The sequence below is a fragment of the Oncorhynchus nerka genome, linkage group LG14 (assembly GCF_034236695.1).
Source record: "Oncorhynchus nerka isolate Pitt River linkage group LG14, Oner_Uvic_2.0, whole genome shotgun sequence".
Lineage (NCBI taxonomy): Eukaryota > Metazoa > Chordata > Actinopteri > Salmoniformes > Salmonidae > Oncorhynchus > Oncorhynchus nerka.
Window position 1 is genome coordinate 24,920,909 of NC_088409.1, and position 25,663 is coordinate 24,946,571.

General features: G+C 49.4%; 1 protein-coding gene across 2 annotated transcripts in view; it reads left to right on the forward strand.

Annotated features, from left to right (window-relative positions):
* Positions 1-25,663, forward strand: part of itga10 (integrin, alpha 10) — an 81,788-nt gene that overhangs the window by 21,790 nt on the left and 34,335 nt on the right. For both annotated transcript variants that reach the window (XR_010465744.1, XM_065027824.1), the window contains exons 2-7: positions 3,239-3,350; positions 3,805-3,914; positions 4,057-4,145; positions 9,421-9,535; positions 9,741-9,868; positions 10,964-11,112. Coding sequence is in view for 1 of the 2 variants with exons in the window: in XM_065027824.1 (XP_064883896.1) it covers positions 3,239-3,350; positions 3,805-3,914; positions 4,057-4,145; positions 9,421-9,535; positions 9,741-9,868; positions 10,964-11,112 (703 nt within the window). In the remaining variant the exon portion in view is untranslated. The remainder of the gene's footprint in view (positions 1-3,238; positions 3,351-3,804; positions 3,915-4,056; positions 4,146-9,420; positions 9,536-9,740; positions 9,869-10,963; positions 11,113-25,663) is intronic.

Consider the following 25,663-nt stretch of genomic DNA (forward strand, 5'->3'; position numbering starts at 1 on the left):
AACCCCAGCCCCTCTCTCCTCACAACCCCAGCCCCTCTCTCTCCTCACAACCCCAGCCCTCTCTCCTCTCTCTCCCACAACCCCAGCCCCTCTCTCCTCCTCAACCCCAGCCCCTCTCTCCTCACAACCCCAGCCCCTCTCTCCTCACAACCCCAGCCCCTCTCTCCTCACAACCCCAGCCCCTCTCTCCTCACAACCCCAGCCCCTCTCTCTCTCACAACCCCAGCCCCTCTCTCCTCCATCCCCAGCCCCAGCTCCTCTCTCACAACCCCAGCCCCTCTCTCCTCACAACCCCAGCCCCTCTCTCCTCACATCCCAGCCCCTCTCTCCTCACAACCCCAGCCCCTCTCTCCTCACAACCCCAGCCCCTCTCTCCCTCTCTCCTCACAACCCCAGCCCTCTCTCTCTCCTCACAACCCCAGCCCCTCTCTCCTCACAACCCCAGCCCCTCTCCTCTCCTCAGCCCCTCCCTCAGCCCCTCTCTCCTCTCCTCACAACCCCAGCCTCTCTCTCCTCACAACCCCAGCCCCTCTCTCCTCCACAAGCCCCAGCCCCTCTCCTCTCACAACCCCAGCCCCTCTCTCTCTCTCACAACCCCAGCCCCTCTCTCCTCACAACCCCAGCCCTCTCTCTCTCTCCTCACAACCCCAGCCCCTCTCTCTCCTCCCCAGCCCCTCTCCTCACAACCCCAGCCCCTCTCTCCTCACAACCCCAGCCCCTCTCTCACAACCCCAGCCCCTCTCTCTCTCCTCACAACCCCAACCCCTCTCCCTCTCTCCTCACAGCCCCAGCCCCCCCTCTCCTCACAACCCCAGCCCCTCTCTCCTCACAACCCCAGCCCCTCTCTCCTCACAACCCCAGCCCCTCTCTCCTCAACCCCAGCCCCTCCTCTCTCACAACCCCAGCCCCTCTCTCCTCACAACCCCAGCCCCTCTCTCCTCTCAACCCCAGCCCCTCTCTCCTCACAACCCCAGCCCCTCTCCTCCCCACAACCCCAGCCCCTCTCTCCTCTCCTCACAACCCCAGCCCCTCTCTCCTCTCCTCCTCCACAACCCCAGCCCCTCTCTCCTCTCTCCTCACAACCCCAGCCCCTCTCTCCTCTCTCCTCACAACCCCAGCCCCTCTCTCCTCTCCTCAACCCCAGCCCCTCTCTCCTCTCTCCTCACAACCCCAGCCCTCTCTCCCTCACAACCCCAGCCCCTCTCTCTCCTCACAACCCCAGCCCTCTCCTCACAACCCCAGCCCCTCTCTCCTCACAACCCCAGCCCCTCTCTCCTCACAGCCCCAGCCCCTCTCTCCTCACAACCCCAGCCCCTCTCTCCTCACAACCCCAGCCCCTCTCCTCCTCCCAGCCCCAGCCCCCAACTCCCTCTCCTCACAACCCCAGCCCCTCTCTCCTCACAACCCCAGCCCCTCTCTCCTCACAACCCCAGCCCCTCTCCTCACAACCCCAGCCCCTCTCTCACAGCCCCAGCCCCTCTCTCCTCTCATCCCCAGCCCCTCTCTCCTCACAACCCCAGCCCCTCTCTCCTCACAACCCCAGCCCCTCTCTCCTCACAACCCCAGCCCTCTCTCCTCACAGCCCCAGCCCTCTCTCCTCATCCCCAGCCCCTCTCTCCTCACAACCCCAGCCCCTCTCTCTCCACAACCCCAGCCCCTCTCCTCACAACCCCAGCCCCTCTCTCCTCACAACCCCAGCCCCTCTCTCCTCACAACCCCAGCCCCTCTCCTCACAACCCCAGCCCCTCCTTTCTCTCACAACCCCAGCCCCTCTCTCCTCTCCTCACATCCCCAGCCCCTCTCTCCTCACAACCCCAGCCCCTCTCTCCTCTCTCCTCACAACCCCAGCCCCTCTCTCTCCTCACAACCCCAGCCCCTCTCTCCTCTCTCCTCACAACCCCAGCCCCTCTCTCCTCACAACCCCAGCCCCTCTCCTCACAACCCCAGCCCCTCTCCTCTCTCCTCACAACCCCAGCCCCTCTCTCCTCTCAACCCCAGCCCCTCTCTCCTCACAACCCCAGCCCCTCTCTCCTCACAACCCCAGCCCCTCTCTCTCCCCACAACCCCAGCCCCTCTCTCCTCTCCTCTCACAACCCCAGCCCCTCTCTCCTCACAACCCCAGCCCCTCTCTCCTCACAACCCCAGCCCCTCTCTCTCACCCCAACCCCCAGCCCCTCTCTCTCCTCACAGCCCCAGCCCCTCTCTCCCACAACCCCAGCCCCTCTCTCTCCTCACAACCCCAGCCCCTCTCTCCTCTCACAACCCCAGCCCCTCTCTCCTCTCTCCCTCACAACCCCAGCCCCTCTCTCCTCACAACCCCAGCCCCTCTCTCCTCCACAACCCCAGCCCCTCTCTCCCACAACCCCAGCCCCTCTCTCCTCCTCACAACCCCAGCCCCTCTCTCTCCTCACAACCCCAGCCCCTCTCTCCTCTCTCCTCACAACCCCAGCCCCTCTCTCCTCTCTCCTCACAACCCCAGCCCCTCTCTCCTCACAACCCCAGCCCCTCTCTCCTCTCTCCTCACAACCCCAGCCCCTCTCTCCTCTCACAACCCCAGCCCCCTCTCCTCTCTCCTCACAACCCCAGCCCCTCTCAACCCCAGCCCCTCTCTCCTCACAACCCCAGCCCCTCTCTCCTCACATCCCCAGCCCCTCTCTCCTCACAACCCCAGCCCCTCTCTCCTCACAACCCCAGCCCCTCTCTCCTCTCTCACAGCCCCAGCACCTCTCTCCTCACCAACCCCAGCACCTCTCTCCTCCCAACCCCAACCCCAGCCCCTCTCTCCTCACATCCCCAGCCCCTCTCTCCTCACAACCCCAGCCCCTCTTTCCTCTCAACCCCAGCCCCTCTCCTCCTCACAACCCCAGCCCCTCTCTCCTCACAACCCCAGCCCTCTCTCCTCATCCCCAGCCCCTCTCTCCTCACAACCCCAGCCCCTCTCTCCTCACAGCCCCAGCCCCTCTCTCCTCCCCAACCCCAGCCCCTCTCTCCTCACAACCCCAGCCCCTCTCTCCTCACACATCCCCAGCCCCTCTCCTCACAACCCCAGCCCTCTCTCCTCCTCCTCAACCCCAGCCCCTCTCTCTCTCTCAAACCCCAGCCCCTCTCTCCTCACAACCCCAGCCCCTCTCTCCTCACAGCCCCAGCCCCTCTCTCCCTCACAACCCCAGCCCCTCTCTCCTCACAACCCCAGCCCCTCTCTTTCTATAACCTTCTCTCTGTTGTAATGTTCCCTCAGGGTTGTGTGAGTGTTTCAACATCGATGTTAAGCGGCCTCGTATCTACACTGGTCCAGAGGAGGCCCTATTTGGTTTCTCTGTGCTACAGCATGACAATGCGGGGGACAAATCGTGAGTACCAACGTCTGTATGTGTGTGTGTTTGTCAAAGGTCAAAAAGGGGTGCTTATATTTGTCCTGTTTCACTGCATGTACAAGTGGGTAGCCTGTATGAGTGTACAGGTTATTAATGCCGACCATGGAGCGATTAGGGTTCACTGCCTTGTTCAATGGCAGGCTACCTGCCGTCCTCCAGGCTACCTGCCGTCCTCCAGGCTACCTGCCGCCCTCCAGGCTACCTGCCATCCTCCAGGCTACCTGCCGCCCTCCAGGCTACCTGCCGCCCTCCAGGCTACCTGCCGCCCTCCAGGCTACCTGCCGTCCTCCAGGCTACCTGCCGCCCTCCAGGCTACCTGCCGCCCTCCAGGCTACCTGCCGTCCTCCAGGCTATCAATTAGTGTATCTGTAGTAGGATGCATTGATAAAATCCTCTTACCTGATTGGCTGTGTGTGTGATTGTGATGCAGGATGCTGGTTGGTGCTCCTTGGGATGGACCTTCCAATACCAGGACAGGAGACGTGTACAAATGCATCGTGGGAGAGGAGAGGAGCTCCAACTGCACCAAAACCAACCTAGGTGAGAGACAACTACAGATCTAGGATCAGCTTACCCTCCGCTGATCCTAATCTTAACCATTAGTAGGAGAAACACTAAACTGACCATAGCTCAGCCTCTAGGGAATGTCATTAACCATCTCTCTCCTCCCTCTCTGTCTCAGGTGAGAGCACGTTACAGAATGTATCTAGAAACCTGAAGAACTCTCATCTAGGAATGACCCTCAGTCCAGACTCACCTGATGGATTCCTGGTACGTTCTCTGTCCCATTGGCTGACTGGTTGACTGATTGATTGATGAATTGATTGAGTCAGTGGGCTAACATGGTCTTGAGTCTTGCAGAGAACATGTGTTTGATCCTGGGTTACATATGGCTGTAGGAACTGAGTCAGTCCTGGAGGGATGTGGTGGGGGTGAGAGGAGGAGGTGGTGTGTTTGTTTGGTATGGACTTTTCAATGAGTCAGCTGGGGTTGGCCATGTTTAGAAGGAATTAACATTAGATGCCATGTCTGTGTGTGTTCAGAATCCCCACTCATTATAGGGCAGCTTTTCTTACCATACATTCAAGAGCACACATACACACACACACACACACACACACACACTCTGGGCCACGTTGTCCTAGCAGAGTCTTCTGATCCAGGTATCTCCAGATCTCTATGGTTACAGAGGAATTACTGGGTGGCTGTGCCAGCAAGCAGCCACTCCTGTGTGTGTGTGTGTCTGCCAGCAGTTTGCAGCTACTCTAGGTGCAGAGTCAAACACAGTTCACTAATGCCAGGGCCAGCCTGTTTTTGCGCGTGTGTGTATTTGAACCCCTGTGGTAGGGTCTAAAACAGGATCGGAATGCAGCTCCGGCCCTTTGTAATGACAGGCCTACCAAAAGCCATAGCAGCTCTCGCCCTCCTCTCCTTCTTTCCTTTCTCTCATCCCTCTCTCACCATCCCTCCCTCTGTCTCTCTCTGTCTCTGTGTCTGTACTGTAGCTGTGCTGGGGCCTTTGGTAATGACAGGGTCATGTTTTCTCTTTCCTCCCTCTCTCACCATCCCTCCCTCTGTCTCTCTCTGTCTCTGTGTCTGTACTGTAGCTGTGCTGGGGCCTTTGGTAATGACAGGGTCATGTTTTCTCTTTCCTCCCTCTCTCACCGTCCCTCCCTCTGTCTCTCTCTGTCTCTGTGTCTGTACTGGAGCTGTGCTGGGGCCTTTGGTAATGACAGGGTCATGTTTTCTCTTTCCTCCCTCCCTCCTTCACTCTTTTCATTTTTATTTTGTCTCCTAGTGTGTATGAATGTTGTTCCTTTTATCCTAGCTCTCCTCTCTCCCCACACTCCTCCTTTCCCTTCCACTCTCTTTGGTTTTAAAGCCAAATAAATAGTATGCTTTGAAGACATCAATATTGTTATGTGACTCTTCTGCCTCACCTCATTCACTACAATTGAATGCTGTTCATTGACTACAGCTCAGCGTTCAACACCATAGTACCCTCAAAGCTCATCACCAAGCTAAGGATCCTGGGACTAAACACCTCCCTCTGCAACTGGATCCTGGACTTCCTGATGGGCCGCCCCCAGGTGGTGAGGGTAGGTAGCAACACATCTGCCACGCTGATCCTCAACACTGGAGTTCCCCAGGGGTGAGTGCTCAGTCCCCTCCTGTACTCCCTGTTCACCCACGACTGCATGGCCAGGCACCACTCCAACACCATCATTAAGCTTGCTGACGACACAACAGTGGTAGGCCAGATCACCGACAATGACGAGACAGCCTATAGGGAGGTCAGAGACCTGGCCGGGTGGTGCCAGAATAACAACCTATCTCTCAACGTAACCAAGACTAAGGAGATGATTGTGGACTACAGGAAAAGGAGGACCGAGCACGTCCCCATTCTCATCGACGGGGCTGTAGTGGAGCAGGTTGAGAGCTTCAAGTTCCTTGGTGTCCACATCAACAACAAACTAGATTGGTCCAAACACACGAAGACAGTCCTGAAGAGGGCACGACAAAGCCTTATTCCCCCTCAGGAAACTAAAAAGATTTGTCATGGGTCCTCAAAATGTTCTACAGCGGCAACATCGAGAGCATCCTGACCGGTTGCATCACTGCCTGGTATGGCAACTGCTCGGCCTCCAACCAGAAGGCACTTCAGAGGGTAGAGAGTACGGCCCAGTACATCACTGGGGTAAAGCTGCCTGCCATCCAGGACCTCTACACCAGGCTGTGTCAGAGGAAAGCCCTAAAAATCAAAGATCCCAGCCACCCCAGTCATAGACTGTTCTCTCTACTACCGCATGGCAAGCGGTACTGGAGTGCCAAGTCTAGGACAAAAAGGCTTCTCAACAGTTTTTACCCCCAAGCCATAAGACTCCTGAACAGGTAACCAAATGGTTACCCAGACTATTTGCATTGTGTGCCCCCCCCAACCCCTCTTTTACGCTGCTGCTACTCTCTGTTTATCTTATATGCATAGTCACTTTACCTATACATTCATGTACATACTACCTAAATTGGCCCGACCAACCAGTGCTCCCGCACATTGGCTAACCGGGCTATCTGCATTGTGTCCCACCACCCGCCAACCCCTCTTTTACGCTTCTGCTACTCTCTGTTCATCATATCAAATAAAATCAAATCAAATGTATTTATATAGCCCTTCGTACATCAGCTGATATCTCAAAGTGCTGTACAGAAACCCAGCCTAAAACCCCAAACAGCAAGCAATGCAGGTGTAAAAGCACGGTGGCTAGGAAAAACCCCCTAGAAAGGCCAAAACCTAGGAAGAAACCTAGAGAGGAACCAGGCTATGTGGGGTGGCCAGTCCTCTTCTGGCTGTGCCGGGTAGAGATTATAACAGAACATGGCCAAGATGTTCAAATGTTCATAAATGACCAGCATGGTCGAATAATAATAAGGCAGAACAGTTGAAACTGGAGCAGCAGCACAGTCAGGTGGACTGGGGACAGCAAGGAGTCATCATGTCAGGTAGTCCTGGGGCACGGTCCTAGGGCTCAGGTCCTCCGAGAGAGAGAAAGAAAGAGAGAATTAGAGAGAGCATATGTGGGGTGGCCAGTCCTCTTCTGGCTGTGCCGGGTGGAGATTATAACAGAACGTGGCCAAGATGTTCAAATGTTCATAAATGACCAGCATGGTCCAATAATAATAAGGCAGAACAGTTGAAACTGGAGCAGCAGCATGGCATCATATGTGTGTGACTGGAACGAATTGCAAAAATCGCTGAAGTTGGAGACTTTTATCTCCCTCACCAACTTCAAACATCAGCTATCTGAGCAGCTAACCGATCGCTGCAGCTGTACATAATCTATTGGTAAACAGCCCACCCATTTTCACCTACCTCATCCCCACAGTTTTTATTTATTTACTTTTCTGCTCTTTTGCACACCAATATTTCTACCTGTACATGATCATCTGATCATTTATCACTCCAGTGTTAATCTGCAAAATTGTAATTATTCGCCTACCTCCTCATGCCTTTTGCACACATTGTATATAGACTTTTTTCTAATGTGTTATTGACTTGTTAATTGTTTACTCCATGTGTAACTCTGTGTTGTCTGTTCACACTGCTATGCTTTATCTTGGCCAGGTCGCAGTTGCAAATGAGAACTTGTTCTCAACTAGCCTACCTGGTTAAATAAAGGTGAAAAAAAAAATATATATATATATATATATATACATATGCATAGTAATTTTAACGATACCTACATGTACATACTACCTCAATAAGCCTGACTAACAGGTGTCTGTATATAGCCTTGCTACTCTTTTTTCAAATGTCTTTTTACTGATGTTTTATTTCTCTACTTACCTACACACACACATACCTTTTTTCCGCACCATTGGTTAGAGCCTGTAAGTAAGCATTTCACTGTACCAGTCACAGTGGTCAGGTATTCTGCCACTTTGTACTCTCTGTTTAGGACCAAATAACATTCTAGTTTGCTCTGTTTTTTTGTTGATTCTTTCCAATGTATCAAGTAGTGCTCTTTTTGTTTTCTCGTGATTTTGTTGCTGTCCTGGGGCTCTGTGGGGTCTATTTGTGTTTGTGAACAGAGCCCCAGGACCAGTTTGCTTAGGGGACTCTTCTCCAGGTACATCTCTCTTTAGGTGGTGGCTTTGTAATCAAAGGTTTGGGAATCACTTGCTCTTAGGTGGTTGTAGAATTTAACGGCTCATTTCTTGATTTTGAGAGTAATTTTTCTTAGAAGGTCAGCATCCCGGAGTCGCCTCTTCACTGTTGACGTTGAGACTGGTGTTTTGCGGTTACTATTTAAGGAAGCTGCCAGTTGAGGTCTTGTGAGGCATCTGTTTCTCAAACTTGACACTCTACTGTACTTGTCCTCTTGCTCATTTGTGAACCGGGGCCTCCCACTCCTCTTTCTATTCTGGTTAGGGCCAGTTTGCGCTGTTCTGTGAAGGGAGTAGTAAACAGCGTTGTACAAGAACTTCAGTTTCTTGGAAATTTCTCGCATGGAATAGCCTTCATTCTTCAGAACAAGAATAGACTGATGAGTTTCAGAAGGAAGTTCTTTGTTTCTGGCCATTTTGAGCCTGTAATCATACCCACAAATGCTGATGCTCCAGATACTCAATCAGTCTAAAGAAGGACAGTTTTATTGCTTCTTTAATCAGGAAAACAGTTTTCAGCTGTTCTAACATAATTGCAAAAGGGTTTTCTAATGATCAATTAGCCTTTTAAAATGATAAACTTAGCTAGCACAACGTGCCATTGGAACACAGGAGTGATGGTTGCTGATAATGGGCCTCTGTATGCCTATGTAGATATTCCATAAAAAATCGTCCATTTACAGCTACAAAAGTCATTTACAACACTGTATTTTGGATCAATTTTATGATATTTTAATGGACAAAATATTGCTTTTCTTTCAAAAACAATGACATTTCTAAGTGACCCCAAACTTTTGAACGGTAGTGTATGTTGAAGAGGGTGGAGCTCAAGCTGCATCCCTGTCTCACCCCACGGCCCTGTGGAAAGAAATGTGTGTGTTTTCACCAATTTTAACATTACGCTTGTTGCTTGTGTACATGGATTTTATAATGTCGTATGTTTTTCGCCCAAAACAACACTTCATCAATTTGTATAGCAGACCCTCATGCCGAATTGAGTCAAAAGCTTTTTTGAAATCAACAAAGCATGAGAAGACTTTGCCTTTTTTTGTTTGACAATTAGGGTACGGTAACCCCCCCCCCCTCTCTCTCTCTCAGTCTCCCACCCTCTTTCTCTATCTGGGTCTGCCTCCCCTTCACTCAGCCTGTTGGTGTTTATTGGTGTGTTCAGTAGCAGACCTGACCAACAGCCCAGTGGGGAAGTCAACTCTGTCCTTGTCTTGTGCCTCTCACTCTCACCAATAAATCAGTGCTAGCTAGGACCATATGACACTTGTGTACGTTATGTTACCTTTACAGGTTCACTTAAAGCAGTAATAATAATCACGTGTGTGTGTGTGTGTGTGTGTGTGTGTGTGTGTGTGTGTGTGTGTGTGTGTTCCAGGCGTGTGCGCCCCTGTGGTCTCAGGAGTGTGGTACGTCAGTCTTCAGTACGGGGATTTGTGCTTCTGTCAGCGACGACCTGGAACCTAGAGAGACCATCGCTCCTACAGCACAGAGTAACTGCACTGCACACACACACACACACACACACACACACACACACACACACACACACACAAAGAGTGGGTTGCATTTATAAACCCGAGCACACATCACAGCTGAATGGTAATGACCCAGTAGAGTTCATTTCATGGGGTTTTGGGGGTTATGTGGGTCCTTAGTACTCTCACCTTATGGATCCAATAAATGTTTTCTGTCCAGGATGTGCAACATACATGGACATAGTGATCGTTCTGGATGGCTCCAATAGTATCTATCCCTGGTATGAAGTCCAGAACTTCCTCAGTAACATCCTCAGCAAGTTCCATATCAGCCCAGAACAGATGCAGGTAAGAGGTAACATGAGGGGAGAGGGAACATGAGGGGAGGGGAAACATGAGGGGAGAGGGAACATGAGGGGAGGGGAAACATGAGGGGAGAGGGAACATGAGGGGAGAGGGAACATGAGGGGAGAGGAAACATGAGGGGAGGGGGAACATGAGGGGAGGGGAAGGGGAGAGGGAACATGAGGGAGAGGAAACATGAGGGGAGGGGGAACATGAAGGAAGAGGGAACATGAGGGAGAGGAACATGAGGGGAGAGGAAACATGAGGGGAGGGGGAACATGAGGAAAGAGGGAACATGAGGGAGAGGGAACATGAGGGGAGAGGGAACATGAGGGAGGGAGAGGGAACATGAGGGGAGAGGGAACATGAGGGGAGAGGGAACATGAGGGGAGAGGGAACATGAGGGGAGAGGGGAACATGAGGGGAGAGGGAACATGAGGGGAGAGGGAACATGAGAGGAAACATGAGGGGAGAGGAAACATGAGGGGGAGAGGAAACATGAGGGGAGAGGAAACATGAGGGGAAACATGAGGGGAGAGGAAACATGAGGAGAGGAAACGAGGAGAGGGAACATGAGGGGGAGAGGGAACATGAGGGGAGAGGAAACATGAGGGGAGAGGGAACATGGGGGAGGGGAACATGAGGGAGAGAGGCAACATGAGGGAGGGGAACATGAGGGGAGGGGAACATGAGGGGAGAGGGAACATGAGGGGAGAGGGGAACATGAGGGAGAGGGAACATGAGAGGAACCATGAGGGGAGAGGGAACATGAGGGGAGAGGGAACGTAAGGGGAGAAGAAGTAGCAGTGGGGTAGAAGTTAGGGGAGGATGGGAGATGAGAAGGAAAGGGAGAAGAGAAGGGGGAGAGGGGGAAGATTAGAGGAGAGTGGGAATAGGGGGTTTGGAGGGGGTCAGTAGCAGAGGGGTAGAGGTTTGGGTTGAGGATTGGAGAGGGAGATGGGGACAATAGAGGACAGGGGGACATGGGGTCATGTTCTATCTGTGGATATCCCACTGTATGCTCAACTACATTGGAAAGACAGCCAGACACAATTATGTGTGTGGTTTTGTTTCTACCATGACCATGGTTGTGTTCAGGTGGGGGTTTTGCAGTACGGTGAGGTTGCGGTCCATGAGTGGTCACTGAGAGACTACCAGACAACACAGGAGGTGGTTGAAGCAGCTAAGAACATCAGCCGACAGGAGGGGCGGGAGACACGCACAGCATACGCCATCCACATGGGCTGGTACGTCTGTCAATCATTCATAAGCCATTCTCATTGGCTGGTCAATGTCTCAATCATAACTCACTCTGCCCTTTAACAATGTCAAATATTTCCTTATTATTTTCTTCCCTGTGGAACATGGAATCCAGCTGAGGCTGAGGGGTATAGAGGGGTCATAGGTCAAAACATAACAAACAGCTGTCTAATATGGACACCATGGCTTTCATTCTCACTCACACACACCCGTACTCTACACACCACGGCTTTCATTCTCACTCACTCACACGCACACACACACCACACACACACACACACACACACACACACACACACACACACACACACACACACACACACACACACACACACACACATGATGATTTACATTAAAGAACATATCCGATGTAAACAAATTGAGTGGTCATGTGATAATGAACTAGAATGTATCGGCCTGAACGTTACACTGTCTCCCCAAATGTCTTTTACCCTCATTGGAATGTATAGGCCACCTTCCACCAAAAGTGTGTTTTTTGATCAGTTTAATACCATGCTTAGGGAATGTGATTTTGGGAAAGAGGTCATCTTAATGGGAGATTTTAACATGAATTATGAAGACAAGTGTTATAGGAAAACCCTCAAACGGATCACTAATACCTTTGACCTTACACAGCTAGTTAAAGGGCCAACCAGGGTGACTTGTTGCTCTAAAACACAGATTGATCTGGTGTTCAGTAATAAACCAGAGCGAGTGACTAAATCATTCAATATGGTTACTGGGCTGTCTGATCATAATCTGACACTTATAGTCAGAAAGCTTTCTAAGAACAGGTTTAACCTCTCTACTGTTAGAAAGCCGGATCAACTCAGAATACCTAAGAGTGAATTAAACTATTTTGAAAAAGCAATTAAGGGAATAAACTGGAATGATCTCTTGTCCTATACAGACGTGGAAGCTGATAGTCAGGTTTTTCTATCCACAATCCAGACTACAATAAATGGCTTCCTAAAGAAAATCAAATCCAAACCTGGCCAAAAGAGCACTCTTCCTTGGCTAAATGGAGAAATCTGGAAATTGATGAAAGAACGAGATTATGCTCTAAAAATAGCCCTAAAATCTAAATTAGAGCATGACAGACGTAGGTTTACCATGTTGAGAAATAAGGTGATAAAAGAAATCAGACAGGCCAAGGCAAACTTTTTTTATTAACATAATTGGTGAAGCAAAGGGAAATTCTAAATTGACATGGGAGAATCTAAAAAGTTAACAGGGAAAGACCATAGTAACACTGCAAAAAGACTAGAAATCATGGTGAATAACAATCTAACACAGGATGCAGTTGAAATAGCAACAGCCTTCAATTCCTACTTTATTGACTCTGTCAGGTTACTGACACAGAACCCCTCCACTGATTTCTTGGGCTCAGTGCTAGTGAATGACACTCAACCTGTCTTCATCATAAGGGAGGTTTCTGAGTCAAAGGTGAACAAGGTGATTAGCTCACTAAAGAACTCTAAAGCCAAAGATGTGTTTGGGATGGACTCTACCTTTCTTAAAAACTACAAAGAGTCACTCATTGGCCCCATTACTAAGGTCACCAACACATATATTGGTCTCGGTGTGTTTCCAAGGGTATGGAAGTCGGCCATAATAACGGCCATCTTTAAATCAGGCGACCCTGCTGACGTGAGTAACTACAGGCCCATTAGTATACTACCTGTGGTGTCAAAGGTTGTTGAAAAGTGTGTAGCAGAACAACTGATTGCCCACCTCAACAACAGCCCCTTCACATTACACTCCATGCAGTTTGGCTTCAGAGCGAAACACTCCACAGAAAAGGCCAACTGCTTTCTTCTGGAAAATGTGAAGTCCAAGATGGACAAAGGGGGTGCTGTTGGGGCTGTGTTTCTGGACCTAAGGAAGGCTTTTGATACTGTTAACCATGAGATTCTCATCACAAAATTGTCCAAGTTCAACTTTTCCCCTGATGCCTTGAGATGGATGAAATCATACCTTGAAGGCAGAACTCAGTGTGTCAGAGTGAGCAATGAGCTGTCGCCCACTCGTAGCTATGATGTGGGCGTGCCCCAAGGGTCAATACTGGGGCCCCTCCTGTTCAGCCTGTACATTAATGATCTGCCTTCTGTCTGTACTGGGTCTGAAGTTCAAATGTATGCAGATGATACAGTGATATATGTGCATGCAAAGAGCAAACAACAAGCTGCACAAGAACTCACTACTGTAATGGTCCAAGTTACAAAGTCGCTCAGTGACTCGTGTTTGCATCTCAATGTGAAAAAAACTGTTTGCATGTTCTTCACAAAGAGGGCAACAGATGCTACTGAGCCAGATGTCTATGTGTCAGGGGAGAAGCTCCAGGTGGTATCCGATTTGAAGTACCTTGGCATCATACTTGATTCCAACCTCTCTTTTAAAAAGCATGTGAAAAAGGTAATTCAAATAACTAAATTCAATCTAGCTAATTTCCGATTTATACGAAATTGTTTGACTACAGAGGTAGCAAAACTGTACTTCAAATCTATGATACTCCCCCACTTAACATACTGCTTGACTAGTTGGGCCCAAGCTTGCTGTACAACATTAAAACCTATTCAGTCTGTCTACAAACAGGCTCTCAATGTGCTTGATAGGAAGCCCAATAGCCATCATCATTGTCACATCCTTAGAAAGCATGAGCTCTTGAGTTGGGAAAATCTTGTGCAATACACCGACGCATGTCTTGTATTCAAGATCCTTAATGGCCTAGCTCCCCCTCCACTCAATATTTTTGTTAAACAGAAAACCCAGACATATGGCAGCAGATCCACAAGGTCTACCATAAGAGGTGACTGTATAGTTCCCCTAAGGAAAAGCACCTTTAGTAAATCTGCATTCTCTGTGAGAGCTTCCCATGTCTGGAATACACTGCCATCAGACACACATAACTGCACCACATATCACACTTTCACAAAATGCTTGAAGACCTGGCTAAAGGTCAATCAGATTTGTGAACATGGTCCCTAGCTGTGTGTTGCCGCTTTCCATGTTGTCTGTTGTCTGTAGCTTGTGAGGTGTGGAAACACTTTGTTGCTTTTATGAATTTTGTCTTGCTGCTTTTTGTTCTATGTTGCTCTGTCTGTATGCTATGTCTTGCTTGTCCTATGTTGCTATGTCTTGTTTGTTCTATGGTGCTATTGTCTATATTGTAATTGTTTTTAATAACCTGCCCAGGGACTGCGGTTGAAAATTAGCCGGCTGGCTAAAACTGGCACTTTTACTGAAACGTTGATTAATGTGCACTGTCCCTGTAAAAATAAAATAAACTAAACTAAAAACACACACACACACACACACACACGGCAGGTAATTGGGGAGTTCCTGTTTTCCAGCACACTTAAAGGTAAATGGTCAGGATGTGAGAAGGGCAGTTTAAAGATAAGTCAATGGAAAGTTTAAAAGCAGTTTAAAGGTGATGACTGGAAATACAGGCACCACCCCTGTAGACTGTCATTACCTTTCATCCACACCACCGCTACGTAAAACAGACAGCTTTCTTTTACTAATACTATTAACCAATGTTTTTAATCACTGAGCAAATTTCAGGTCAGCTGAGCGCAAAGTTGAATGGGAAAATTCTGTGCAACTTCCGGCATGCTTTTACTGTGAACACTGAGGCTGCACCCGTTTTAAGTTTGTTTTAACAGTGGTCAAGTAGGCTACTGTGAGTGGTCTACTATCAAAAACAATGGAGAAAATGCATCCCATAACATTTTAACATGGAAATTGCTGTTCTATCATTCAGCTTACAGTAGCAGCCGATGTGTGGTGCTCAATGTAGGCCTCCATTCCATGAGACTTGTGAAAAAACCTGCAGGGCTTGACATTAACCTGTTTATCCACTTGTCCTTCAGACAAGGTGACTGAAAATGTTGTTGTGTTGTTTGATGCAAGAGACCACTTGACAAAATAAAATGCATTATTATTCCCACACCATTATTACAGAGAATCAGACACATTATTGTCACGTTCTTCAAAATGAGCGGACCAAGGCGCAGTGTGAATTGAGTTCCACATCTTTTTAATACAAAGTGAAACTAGAAACAAAACAAAAAAAACTTACAAGGAACGTGAAGTCGTAGTGCACAAACACACTAACAGAAACAATATCCCACAACCCAGGTGGGAACAATGGAGAACTTAAGTATGATCCCCAATTAGTGACAACGATAATCAGCTGCCTCTAATTGCGAACCATACCAAGCTCACCAACATAGAAATAGGAAAAACTAGAACACCCCCCTAGTCACACCCTGACCTACAACACCATAGAGAACCAAGGGCTCCCTATGGTCAGGGCATGACAATTATGCTAGCCTCTGCCTAATGGCTACTTAGCTTATTCAAGCCTATTTAAAAATACAACACAGATTTTCAAATATGTCTAAAAATGCATACATTTTGTGCTCTTGTAGGAAGCAACCACTCCCCTATTGCTGACAACAGATTCTATATAACTGAGCTAATAACTCACTAACTAGCGAAGGATATGAACAAATGTAGAAATGTGCACACTTTGCTACGTGTAGCTCTCACTTTGATCTCAAAACAAGAACATCTACTGACGACTGCTCATGCTGTACAAACAGTCCAGTTCAAAGTGAAACGCATAGACCCATATATGGCAATGGTCTATTTGCATATAGGCCTACTGCACCTCTGATTGGTTATAGCGCACCGGTTTGTGTAGAGTATGGGCCTGAGTCGTGCCTGTTAATGCAATAGAATCCTACTCCGATGCATTCCGAATACAACAACATCTCTTGCATAGTTAGTTTTGTTTTAGTATGTTGTATTGAAAGTGGCTAATATTGCGTTGATTCGATCACAATTTTCACAGTAAAGGGAAACGTTGATAGTGTTAACTAACGGAAAACTCTAGAAAGTTGATTGAAGTTCAATCTCATGCCTCTCAGCATGCTCTGATATTTATTCTGCACGGTCCAGGGGGAGCTGCGCACGCAGTTTAGAGGGGACATTGGTATTAACCCTTGTTTATGAGTGCTGGGTCGAAACGGTCATGTCGAACATGTCAGATGGACAGTCTGTCTGTCTGTCTGTCTGTCTGTCTGTCTGTCTGTCTGTCTGTCTGTCTGCCTGCCTGCCTGCCTGCCTGCCTGCCTGCCTGTCTGCCTGTCTGTCTGTCTGTCTGTCTGTCTGTCTGTCTGTGCTGTGCTGTGCTGTTTTGTTTCTTGGGCTTCTTGTACGAATCAAACACACACAGATGAAAAGATACCAGAGCTGGCATTGGTATGAAGACTGACGGGGTTGGCTGTTGCTGGGTCAGCAAAGCTGCAGGTGTGGCCACTGTAGTACAGCCTGGTTAGCTCCTACAGCCACTGCAGCTGTACAAACACACACGCACACAGTCACGCACACACACACACTCTGGAGGAGTGTGAGAAGAGAAACATCACTGGATACGCCATCGCAGAGAACACACACATACGCACACACACACACACACACACACACACGCATACATACACACACACACACACACACATACACACGTACAGGCACACACACGCACGCACGCACACACACACACACACACACACACACACACACACACACACACACACACACACACACACACACACAGGGAGCAGTATAAGACACATAGAGGCTAAATGAGTGATATAGGAGAGTGAACCAGTCTATTAAAAGGGTATCAGCTACTGCCTCTCACTGTGTCATACACATTTTACCCTGTGACACACACACACTCATGCTGTGTCATGACCACACACACACACAAAACACACACACACACACACACACACACACACACACACACACACACACACACACTCATGCTGTGTCATGACCACACACAAACACACACACACACACACAAACACACACACACACACACTCATGCCGTGTCATGACCACACACACACACACACACACACACACACACACACACACGCGTTGTGTCATGACCACACTCCTGACAATAAAAGTGTAAGTACAACCAGACCTCCCAATTAACACCACTCTCTCATCTAGCTCCTCCCCCTCCTTTCTCTTCCCTTCATCTCTTTCTCTCATTCTCTCTTCTCTCCTTCCACAGTCTGTTCTCACATATGTCCCTCTCTTTCTCTCATTTCTCCCCCTCCTTCACTTTCTCTTTTACCCCAGTTTTATCCCCCTGTATTTCACACAATCTCTCAGCCACATCAGAGCTGGGCTCTTACCCACCTCTTTTTACTAGTGGATTTCACACTATTCTTTTATTTTTGTCTTTCTCTGTGTCTCTTTCTCGCTGTATGTCCATAGGCCCTGATCTCTCTGCTCTCTTTAATGGGTCAAGTGGCAGCACATTAATTGCTGGTTTATTCCTGCTTTATGTGTGTTTGTAATAAATGGTTTATAAAAGTGTTTTTCTCTCTTGCTCCACTAGTGTTCTAGAATGTTTATCTTCAGTCATCTCTCCTCTTCACAACCTCTCCTTATGTTACTTTTCCTTCCCTCTCTTTTTCCTTTCTTCTACTACATCCTCCTTTCCTCCAACTATCCTCTTGTGCTTTCTTCTCTCTATCATCCCTCTCTTCTCCTCTCTCCCCTCTCCTCTCTCTCTCCTCCCTCCCTCTCATCTCCTCTCCCTCTCCTCTCTCCTCCCTCTCTTCTCATCTCTCTCTCCTCCCTCTCTTCTCTCTCTCCTCCCTCTCCTCTCCTCTCTCTCCCCCCTCTCTTCTCCTCTCTCTCCTCCCTCTCTTCTCCTCTCTCTCCTCCCTCTCTTCTCCTCTCTCTCCTCCCTCTCATATCCTCTCTCTCTCCTCCCTCTCTTCTCCTCTCTCCTCCCTCTCTTCTCCTCTCTCTCCTCCCTCTCTTCTCCTCTCTCTCCTCCCTCTCTTCTCCTCTCTCTTCTCCTCTCTCATCTCCACCCTTTCTCTCTCCCTCTCCTCTCTCTCTCCTCCCTCTCTCCTCTTGTCTCTGGCTGGCTGTATAATTAGCAGGCTGTGCAGGGAAACGGTTGTTTTTAACCAGACCGTTTCTTGCGGGTTCACCACATACTTTATATTTAGCTTGGGCCAGAGTTACGCCTGAAAATGACTGAGTTCACTAACACTGGCTGCACTAGGCATTGTGTGTGTGTGTGTAAGTGCTAGCAGACTCTACCCACTAAGTGTCCAGTGGTCAAAACAGGTCACCACCAGACAAACAGGGTGTGGTTATATGTTTGTGTGTACGTGTGTGTGCACGTGTGTACTTGTATGTGTACAAGTGTGTTTGTGTGTGTGTTGTCGCTGCACATCCTTTGTGTTTCGGTTAGGTTGTGTGTCATGGTAACACCAGTGATGTGGTAGAGCTGTACTTTAAAAGGAAATTACCAACTGTATTTAATGACTAGACTGACTGACTGACTGACTGACTGACTGTCTGATTGACTGTGACTGACTGACTGACTGTCGGACTGTCTGTCTGGCTGACTGTCTGATTGACTGTTGGACTGCCTGTCGGACTGCCTGTCTGTCTGACTGTCTGACTGTTTGACTGCCTGTCTGTCTAACTCATATATGGTCAAGTCTGGCCTGATTACGCCTATGGTTATTTGTCATTTTAGGGGATTTTTCAGGGTCTGTGTCACTATTCGTATCGCACCCAATCTGTTTCGTAAACAGTTCTTGGAAGCGATCACACACACGTCTTTGTCACTCTCCCTCTCACACCCAATTTCTGTTTTTCCCAACTGTGTTATTTAACTCTGAGGATCACTCTACATGATATATTATCTTCTTCTAGCGGCTGTTTATTTTAGATGTAGGGAAACTCTGTGTATACTAACTCTACCCTAATCTTACCTCTCTCTCTTTCTCTCCTCTATCCTCCCTCTCTTTCTCTCCTCTATCCTCTCCCTCTTTCTCTCATCTATCCTCTCCCTCCCTCTCTCTCTCCTCTATCCTCTCCCTCTTTCTCTCATCTATCCTCTCCCTCCCTCTCTTTCTCTCCTCTATCCTCTCCCTCTTTCTCTCATCTATCCTCTCCCTCCCTCTCTTTCTCTCCTCTATCCTCCCTCTCTTTCTCTCCTCTATCCTCCCTCTCTTTCTCTCCTCTATCCTCTCCCTCTTTCTCTCATCTATCCTCTCCCTCCCTCTCTTTCTCTCCTCTATCCTCCCTCTCTTTCTCTCATCTATCCTCTCCCTCTCTCTCTTTCTCTCCTCTATCCTCCCTCTCTTTCTCTCCTCTATCCTCTCCCTCTTTCTCTCATCTATCCTCTCCCTCCCTCTCTTTCTCTCCTCTATCCTCCCTCTCTTTCTCTCCTCTATCCTCCCTCTCTTTCTCTCCTCTATCCTCCCTCTCTTTCTCTCCTCTATCCTCTCCCTCTTTCTCTCATCTATCCTCTCCCTCCCTCTCTTTTTCTCCTCTATCCTCTCCCTCTTTCTCTCATCTATCCTCTCCCTCCCTCTCTCTCCTCTATCCTCCCTCTCTTTCTCTCATCTATCCTCTCCCTCCCTCTCTCTCCTCTATCCTCTCCCTCTTTCTCTCATCTATCCTCTCCCTCCCTCTCTTTCTCTCCTCTATCCTCTCCCTCCCTCTCTTTCTCTCCTCTATCCTCCCTCTCTTTCTCTCCTCTATCCTCTCCCTCTTTCTCTCATCTATCCTCTCCCTCCCTCTCTTTCTCTCCTCTATCCTCTCCCTCTTTCTCTCATCTATCCTCTCCCTCCCTCTCTTTCTCTCCTCTATCCTCTCCCTCCCTCTCTTTCTCTCCTCTATCCTCCCTCTCTTTCTCTCCTCTATCCTCTCCCTCTTTCTCTCATCTATCCTCTCCCTCCCTCTCTCTCCTCTATCCTCTCCCTCTTTCTCTCATCTATCCTCTCCCTCCCCTCTCTTTTCTCTCCTCTATCCTCCTTTCTCTCTTCCTCTCCCTCTTTCTCTCATCTATCCTCTCCCTCTTTCTCTCATCTATCCTCTCCCTCCCTCTCTCTCCTCTATCCTCTCCCTCTTTCTCTCATCTATCCTCTCCCTCCCTCTCTTTCTCTCCTCTATCCTCCCTCTCTTTCTCTCCTCTATCCTCTCCCTCTTTCTCTCATCTATCCTCTCCCTCCCTCTCTTTCTCTCCTCTATCCTCTCCCTCTTTTTCTCTCATCTATCCTCTCCCTCCCTCTCTTTCTCTCCTCTATCCTCCCTTTCTCTTTTTCTTCTCTACCTTTCTGTCTTCCTTTTGTACCCACATTCCTTTGCTCCTCTCTTTCTCTGTTCTGTCTTTCCTGCTCACTCACTTGTTCTCTCATCTCTCATCTTATCATGTTTCAAGGTATGACCCAGGTGCAGACAGTGTTGAAGAAACAAAAGTTTATTCTTTCAACAGGGGCAGGCAAACGACAGGTCAAGGCAGGCAGGGGTCAATAATCCAGAGTAGAGGCAAAGGTACAGGACAGCAGGCGGGCTCAGGGTCAGGTCAGCCAGAGGTCAGTAATCCAGAGTAGAGGCAAAGGTACAGGACGGCAGGCGGGCTCAGGGTCAGGTCAGCCAGAGGTCAGTAATCCAGAGTAGAGGCAAAGGTACAGGACAGCAGGCGGGCTCAGGGTCAGGTCAGCCAGAGGTCAGTAATCCAGAGAGTGTGTAAGGTACAGGACAGCAGGCGGGCTCAGGGTCAGGTCAGCCAGAGGTCAGTAATCCAGAGTAGAGGCAAAGGTACAGGACAGCAGGCGGGCTCAGGGTCAGGTCAGCCAGAGGTCAGTAATCCAGAGTAGAGGCAAAGGTACAGGACAGCAGGCGGGCTCAGGGTCAGGTCAGGCAGGAAACCGGGAAACTAGAAAACAGGGACTATAGCAAAGACAGGAGCAAGGGACAATGCTGGTAGGTTTAAACAGGCAAAACAAACTGGCACAGACAGACAGAAAACACAGGTGTAAGTACCCAGGGGATAATGGGAAAGATGGGCGACATCTGGAGGAGGTGGAGACAAGCACAAGGACAGGTGAAACAGATCAGGGCGTGACACATCTCTCTTTTTCTCTTTCTCTGTTCTGTCTTTCCTGCTCATTCACTTGTTCTCTCATCTCTCTTTTTCTCTTTCTCTTCCATCTCCTCTCCTTCTACCACATTTCTCTCCCCTCTCTCTTTCTTCCTCCTCTCTCCCTCTCTCTTTCTTCCTCCTCTCTCCCGCTCTCTCTTTCTTCCTCCTCTCTCCCCTCTCTCTTTCTTCCTCCTCTCTCCCCTCTCTCTTTCTTCCTCCTCTCTCCCGCTCTCTCTGTAGTAGTCAAGGTCTGTGAAGCGCTTTACGTAGTGTGGATGATGAGTCAAATCAAATCAACTTCTATTTGTCATGTGCGCCGAATACAACAGGTGTTGTACAGTGAAATGCTTACTTACAAGCCCTAACCAACAGTGCAATTTTTAAGTAAAAAATAGGTATTAGGTAAACAATAGATAAGTAAAGAAGGTCTTTGACAATTTTTAGGGCCTTCTGTCATGTTATGTCTTGTCCCTGTGCTTTCCCTTCTCTTCGTTTCCCCCTGCTGGTCGTATTAGGTTACTCTCTCTCTCTCTCTATGTTCCGTTCCTGCTCCCAGCTGTTCCTCATTCTCCTAACGACCTCGTTTACTCTCTCACACCTGTCCCCTCTTTTGCCCTCTGATTAAGTCTCTATTTCTCTCTCTGTTTCTGCTTCTGTCCTTGTCGGATTCTTGTTTGCTTTGCCCTTGTCCCGTCCTGTCGTAATCTGCCTCTTCATCAGATGCTGCGTGTGAGCAGGTGTCTCTGTCCTCTACGGCCCGCGCCTACCCAGAGGGACCTGCAGTCTGTTGCCGCTAGCCCTGCAATTCTCCTCTACTACTAGAAGGAGGACTCTCCTGCAAAGATAGAGGATTTATGTTTTCCCTGTTTGGACATCTCCTGTAAAGATTGAGGATTTATGTTTTCCCTGTTTGGACATTAAAGGACTCTGTTTCTGTTGAATCGCTGTTGGGTCCTCACTCATCTGCATAACAGAAGAATCCGACCAAGAATGGACCCAGCGACTTCGGATCCTCTCTACTCAGCCGTCGAGATCCAGGGAGCGATGCTAGGCAGACACGAGCAGGAATTGTCTGCTGCTCGACATGCCGTTGAGACCCTGGCCGCCCAAGTCTCCGACCTCTCGAAACATATTCACAATCTCCGCCTCGATCCACCGGCTACTTCCAGGGCTTCTGAGTCTCCGGAGCCCAGAATTAATAACCCACCGTGTTACTCTGGGGAGCCCACTGAATGCCGCTCGTTCCTCACCCAGTGTGATATTGTGTTCTCTCTCCAGCCCAACACGTACTCCAGGGGTACAGCTCGTATAGCCTACGTCATATCTCTCCTTACTGGACGGGCTCGTGAGTGGGGCACGGCAATCTGGGAGGCAAGGGCTGAGTGTACTAACCAGTATCAGAACTTTAAGGAGGAGATGATACGGGTTTTTGATCGTTCAGTTTTTGGGAAAGAAGCTTCCAGGGTCCTGTCTTCCCTATGTCAAGGTAATCGATCCATAACGGACTACTCTATAGAGTTTCGCACTCTTGCTGCCTCCAGTGACTGGAACGAGCCGGCGTTGCTCGCTCGTTTTCTGGAGGGTCTCCACGCGGAGGTAAAGGATGAGATTCTCTCCCGGGAGGTTCCTTCCAGCGTGGATTCTTTGATTGAACTCGCTATTCGCATAGAACGACGGGTAGATCTTCGTCACCGAGCTCGTGGAAGAGAGCTCGCGTTATCCGTTTCCCCCTCTCCGCATCACTACCATCTTCCTCCACTGGCTCAGGTGCTGAGCCCATGCAGCTGGGGGGTATTCGCATCTCGACTAAGGAGAGGGAACGGAGAATCACCAACCGCCTCTGTCTCTATTGCGGTTCCGCTGGTCATTTTGTCATTTCATGTCCAGTAAAAGGCCAGAGCTCATCAGTAAGCGGAGGGCTACTGGTGAGCGCTACTACTCAGGTCTCTCCTTCAAGATCCTGTACTACCTTGTCGGTCCATCTACGCTGGACCGGTTCGGCAGCTTCCTGCAGTGCCTTGATAGACTCTGGGGGCGGAGGGCTGTTTTATGGACGAAGCCTGGGCTCGGGAACATGACATTCCTCTCAGACAGTTAGGGAGCCCACGGCCATGTTCGCCTTGGATGGTAGTCCTCTCCCCAGGATTCAGCGTGAAACGCTACCTTTAACCCTCACTGTCTCTGGTAATCATAGCGAAACCATTTCTTTTTTGATTTTTCGTTCACCTTTTACGCTTGTTGTTTTGGGCCATCCCTGGCTAGTGTGTCATAATCCTTCTATTAATTGGTCTAGTAATTCTATCCTCTCCTGGAACGTCTCTTGTCATGTGAAATGTTTAATGTCTGCTATCCCTCCTGTTTCTTCTGCCCCCTCTTCACAGGAGGAGCCTGGTGATTTGACAGGGGTGCCGGAGGAATATCATGATCTGCGCACGGTCTTCAGTCGGTCCAGGGCCACCTCCCTTCCTCCTCACCGGTCGTATGATTGTAGTATTGATCTCCTCAAGAAGCGTTTTACATCCGCTCCTATCCTTGTTACACCTGACGTCTCTAGACAGTTCATTGTCAAGGTTGACGCGTCAGAGGTGGGCGTGGGAGCCATTCTGTCCCAGCGCTCCCATTCTGACGATAAGGTCCACCCTTGCGCGTATTTTTCTCATCGCCTGTCGCCGTCGGAACGTAACTATGATGTGGTAAACCGCGAACTGCTCGCCATCCGCTTAGCCCTAGGCGAATGGCGACAGTGGTTGGAGGGGGCGACCGTTCCTTTTGTCGTTTGGACTGACCATAAGAACCTTGAGTACATCCGTTCTGCCAAACGACTTAATGCGCGTCAGGCTCGTTGGGCGCTGTTTTTCGCTCGTTTCGAGTTCGTTATTTCTTATCGTCCGGGCTCTAAGAACACCAAGCCTGATGCTTTATCCCGTCTCTTCAGTTCTTCAGTAGCCTCCACCGACCCCGAGGGGATTCTCCCTGAGGGGCGTGTTGTCGGGTTGACTGTCTGGGGAATTGAGAGGCAGGTAAAGCAAGCACTCACTCACACTCCGTCTCCGCGCGCTTGTCCTAGGAACCTTCTTTTCGTTCCCGTTCCTACTCGTCTGGCCGTTCTTCAGTGGGCTCACTCTGCCAAGTTAGCCGGCCACCCCGGCGTTCGGGGTACGCTTGCTTCTATTCGCCAGCGTTTTTGGTGGCCCACTCAGGAGCGTGACACGCGTCGTTTCGTGGCTGCTTGTTCGGACTGCGCGCAGACTAAGTCCGGTAACTCTCCTCCTGCCCCTACCCCTGGCCTTGCTGTGTCTCAGTCTGTCCCCAGCCACCGCATCTCTCCTGGTCCTGCTCCTAGCCTTGCTGTGTCTCAGTCTGTCCCAAGTTGTCACTCTCTTGGCCTGTTTGGTCCTGATAGCTCAAACTCTTACAGTTCTCTACCCGTGTCTCATTTTAATAATAATAATAGCACAATGATTCCCTCTTCATCGTTTTCCGGTACGGTCCTGAGGAAAGGAGTTGGGTTCCATCTCGGGACGTGCTGGACCGTTCGCTGATCAATGATTTCCTCCGTTGCCGCCAGGTTTCCTCCTCGAGTGCGCCAGGAGGCGCTCGGTGAGTGGGGGGGTACTGTCATGTTATGTCTTGTCCCTGTGCTTTCCCTTCTCTTCGTTTCCCCCTGCTGGTCGTATTAGGTTACTCTCTCTCTCTCTATCGTTCCGTTCCTGCTCCCAGCTGTTCCTCATTCTCCTAACGACCTCGTTTACTCTCTCACACCTGTCCCCTCTTTTGCCCTCTGATTAAGTCTCTATTTCTCTCTCTGTTTCTGCTTCTGTCCTTGTCGGATTCTTGTTTGCTTTGCCCTTGTCCCGTCCTGTTGTAATCTGCCTCTTCATCAGATGCTGCGTGTGAGCAGGTGTCTCTGTCCTCTACGGCCCGCGCCTACCCAGAGGGACCTGCAGTCTGTTGCCGCTAGCCCTGCAATTCTCCTCTACTACTAGAAGGAGGACTCTCCTGCAAAGATAGAGGATTTATGTTTTCCCTGTTTGGACATCTCCTGTAAAGATTGAGGATTTATGTTTTCCCTGTTTGGACATTAAAGGACTCTGTTTCTGTTGAATCGCTGTTGGGTCCTCACTCATCTGCATAACACCTTCCTTTGACACCGCTTGGTATATAGGTATATGGGCCCCAATGATGTACTGGACCATACGCACTACCCTCTGTACACTACCCTCTGTACACTACCCTCTGTACACTACCCTCTGTACACTACCTTCTGTACACTACCCTCTGTACACTACCCTCTGTACACTACCCTCTGTACACTACCTTCTGTACACTACCCTCTGTACACTACCTTCTGTACACTACCTTCTGTACACTACCCTCTGTACACTACCTTCTGTACACTACCTTCTGTACACTACCCTCTGTACACTACCTTCTGTACACTACCCTCTGTACACTACCCTCTGTACACTACCCTCTGTACACTACCCTCTGTACACTACCTTCTGTACACTACCCTCTGTACACTACCCTCTTGAAGCTCTCAAACC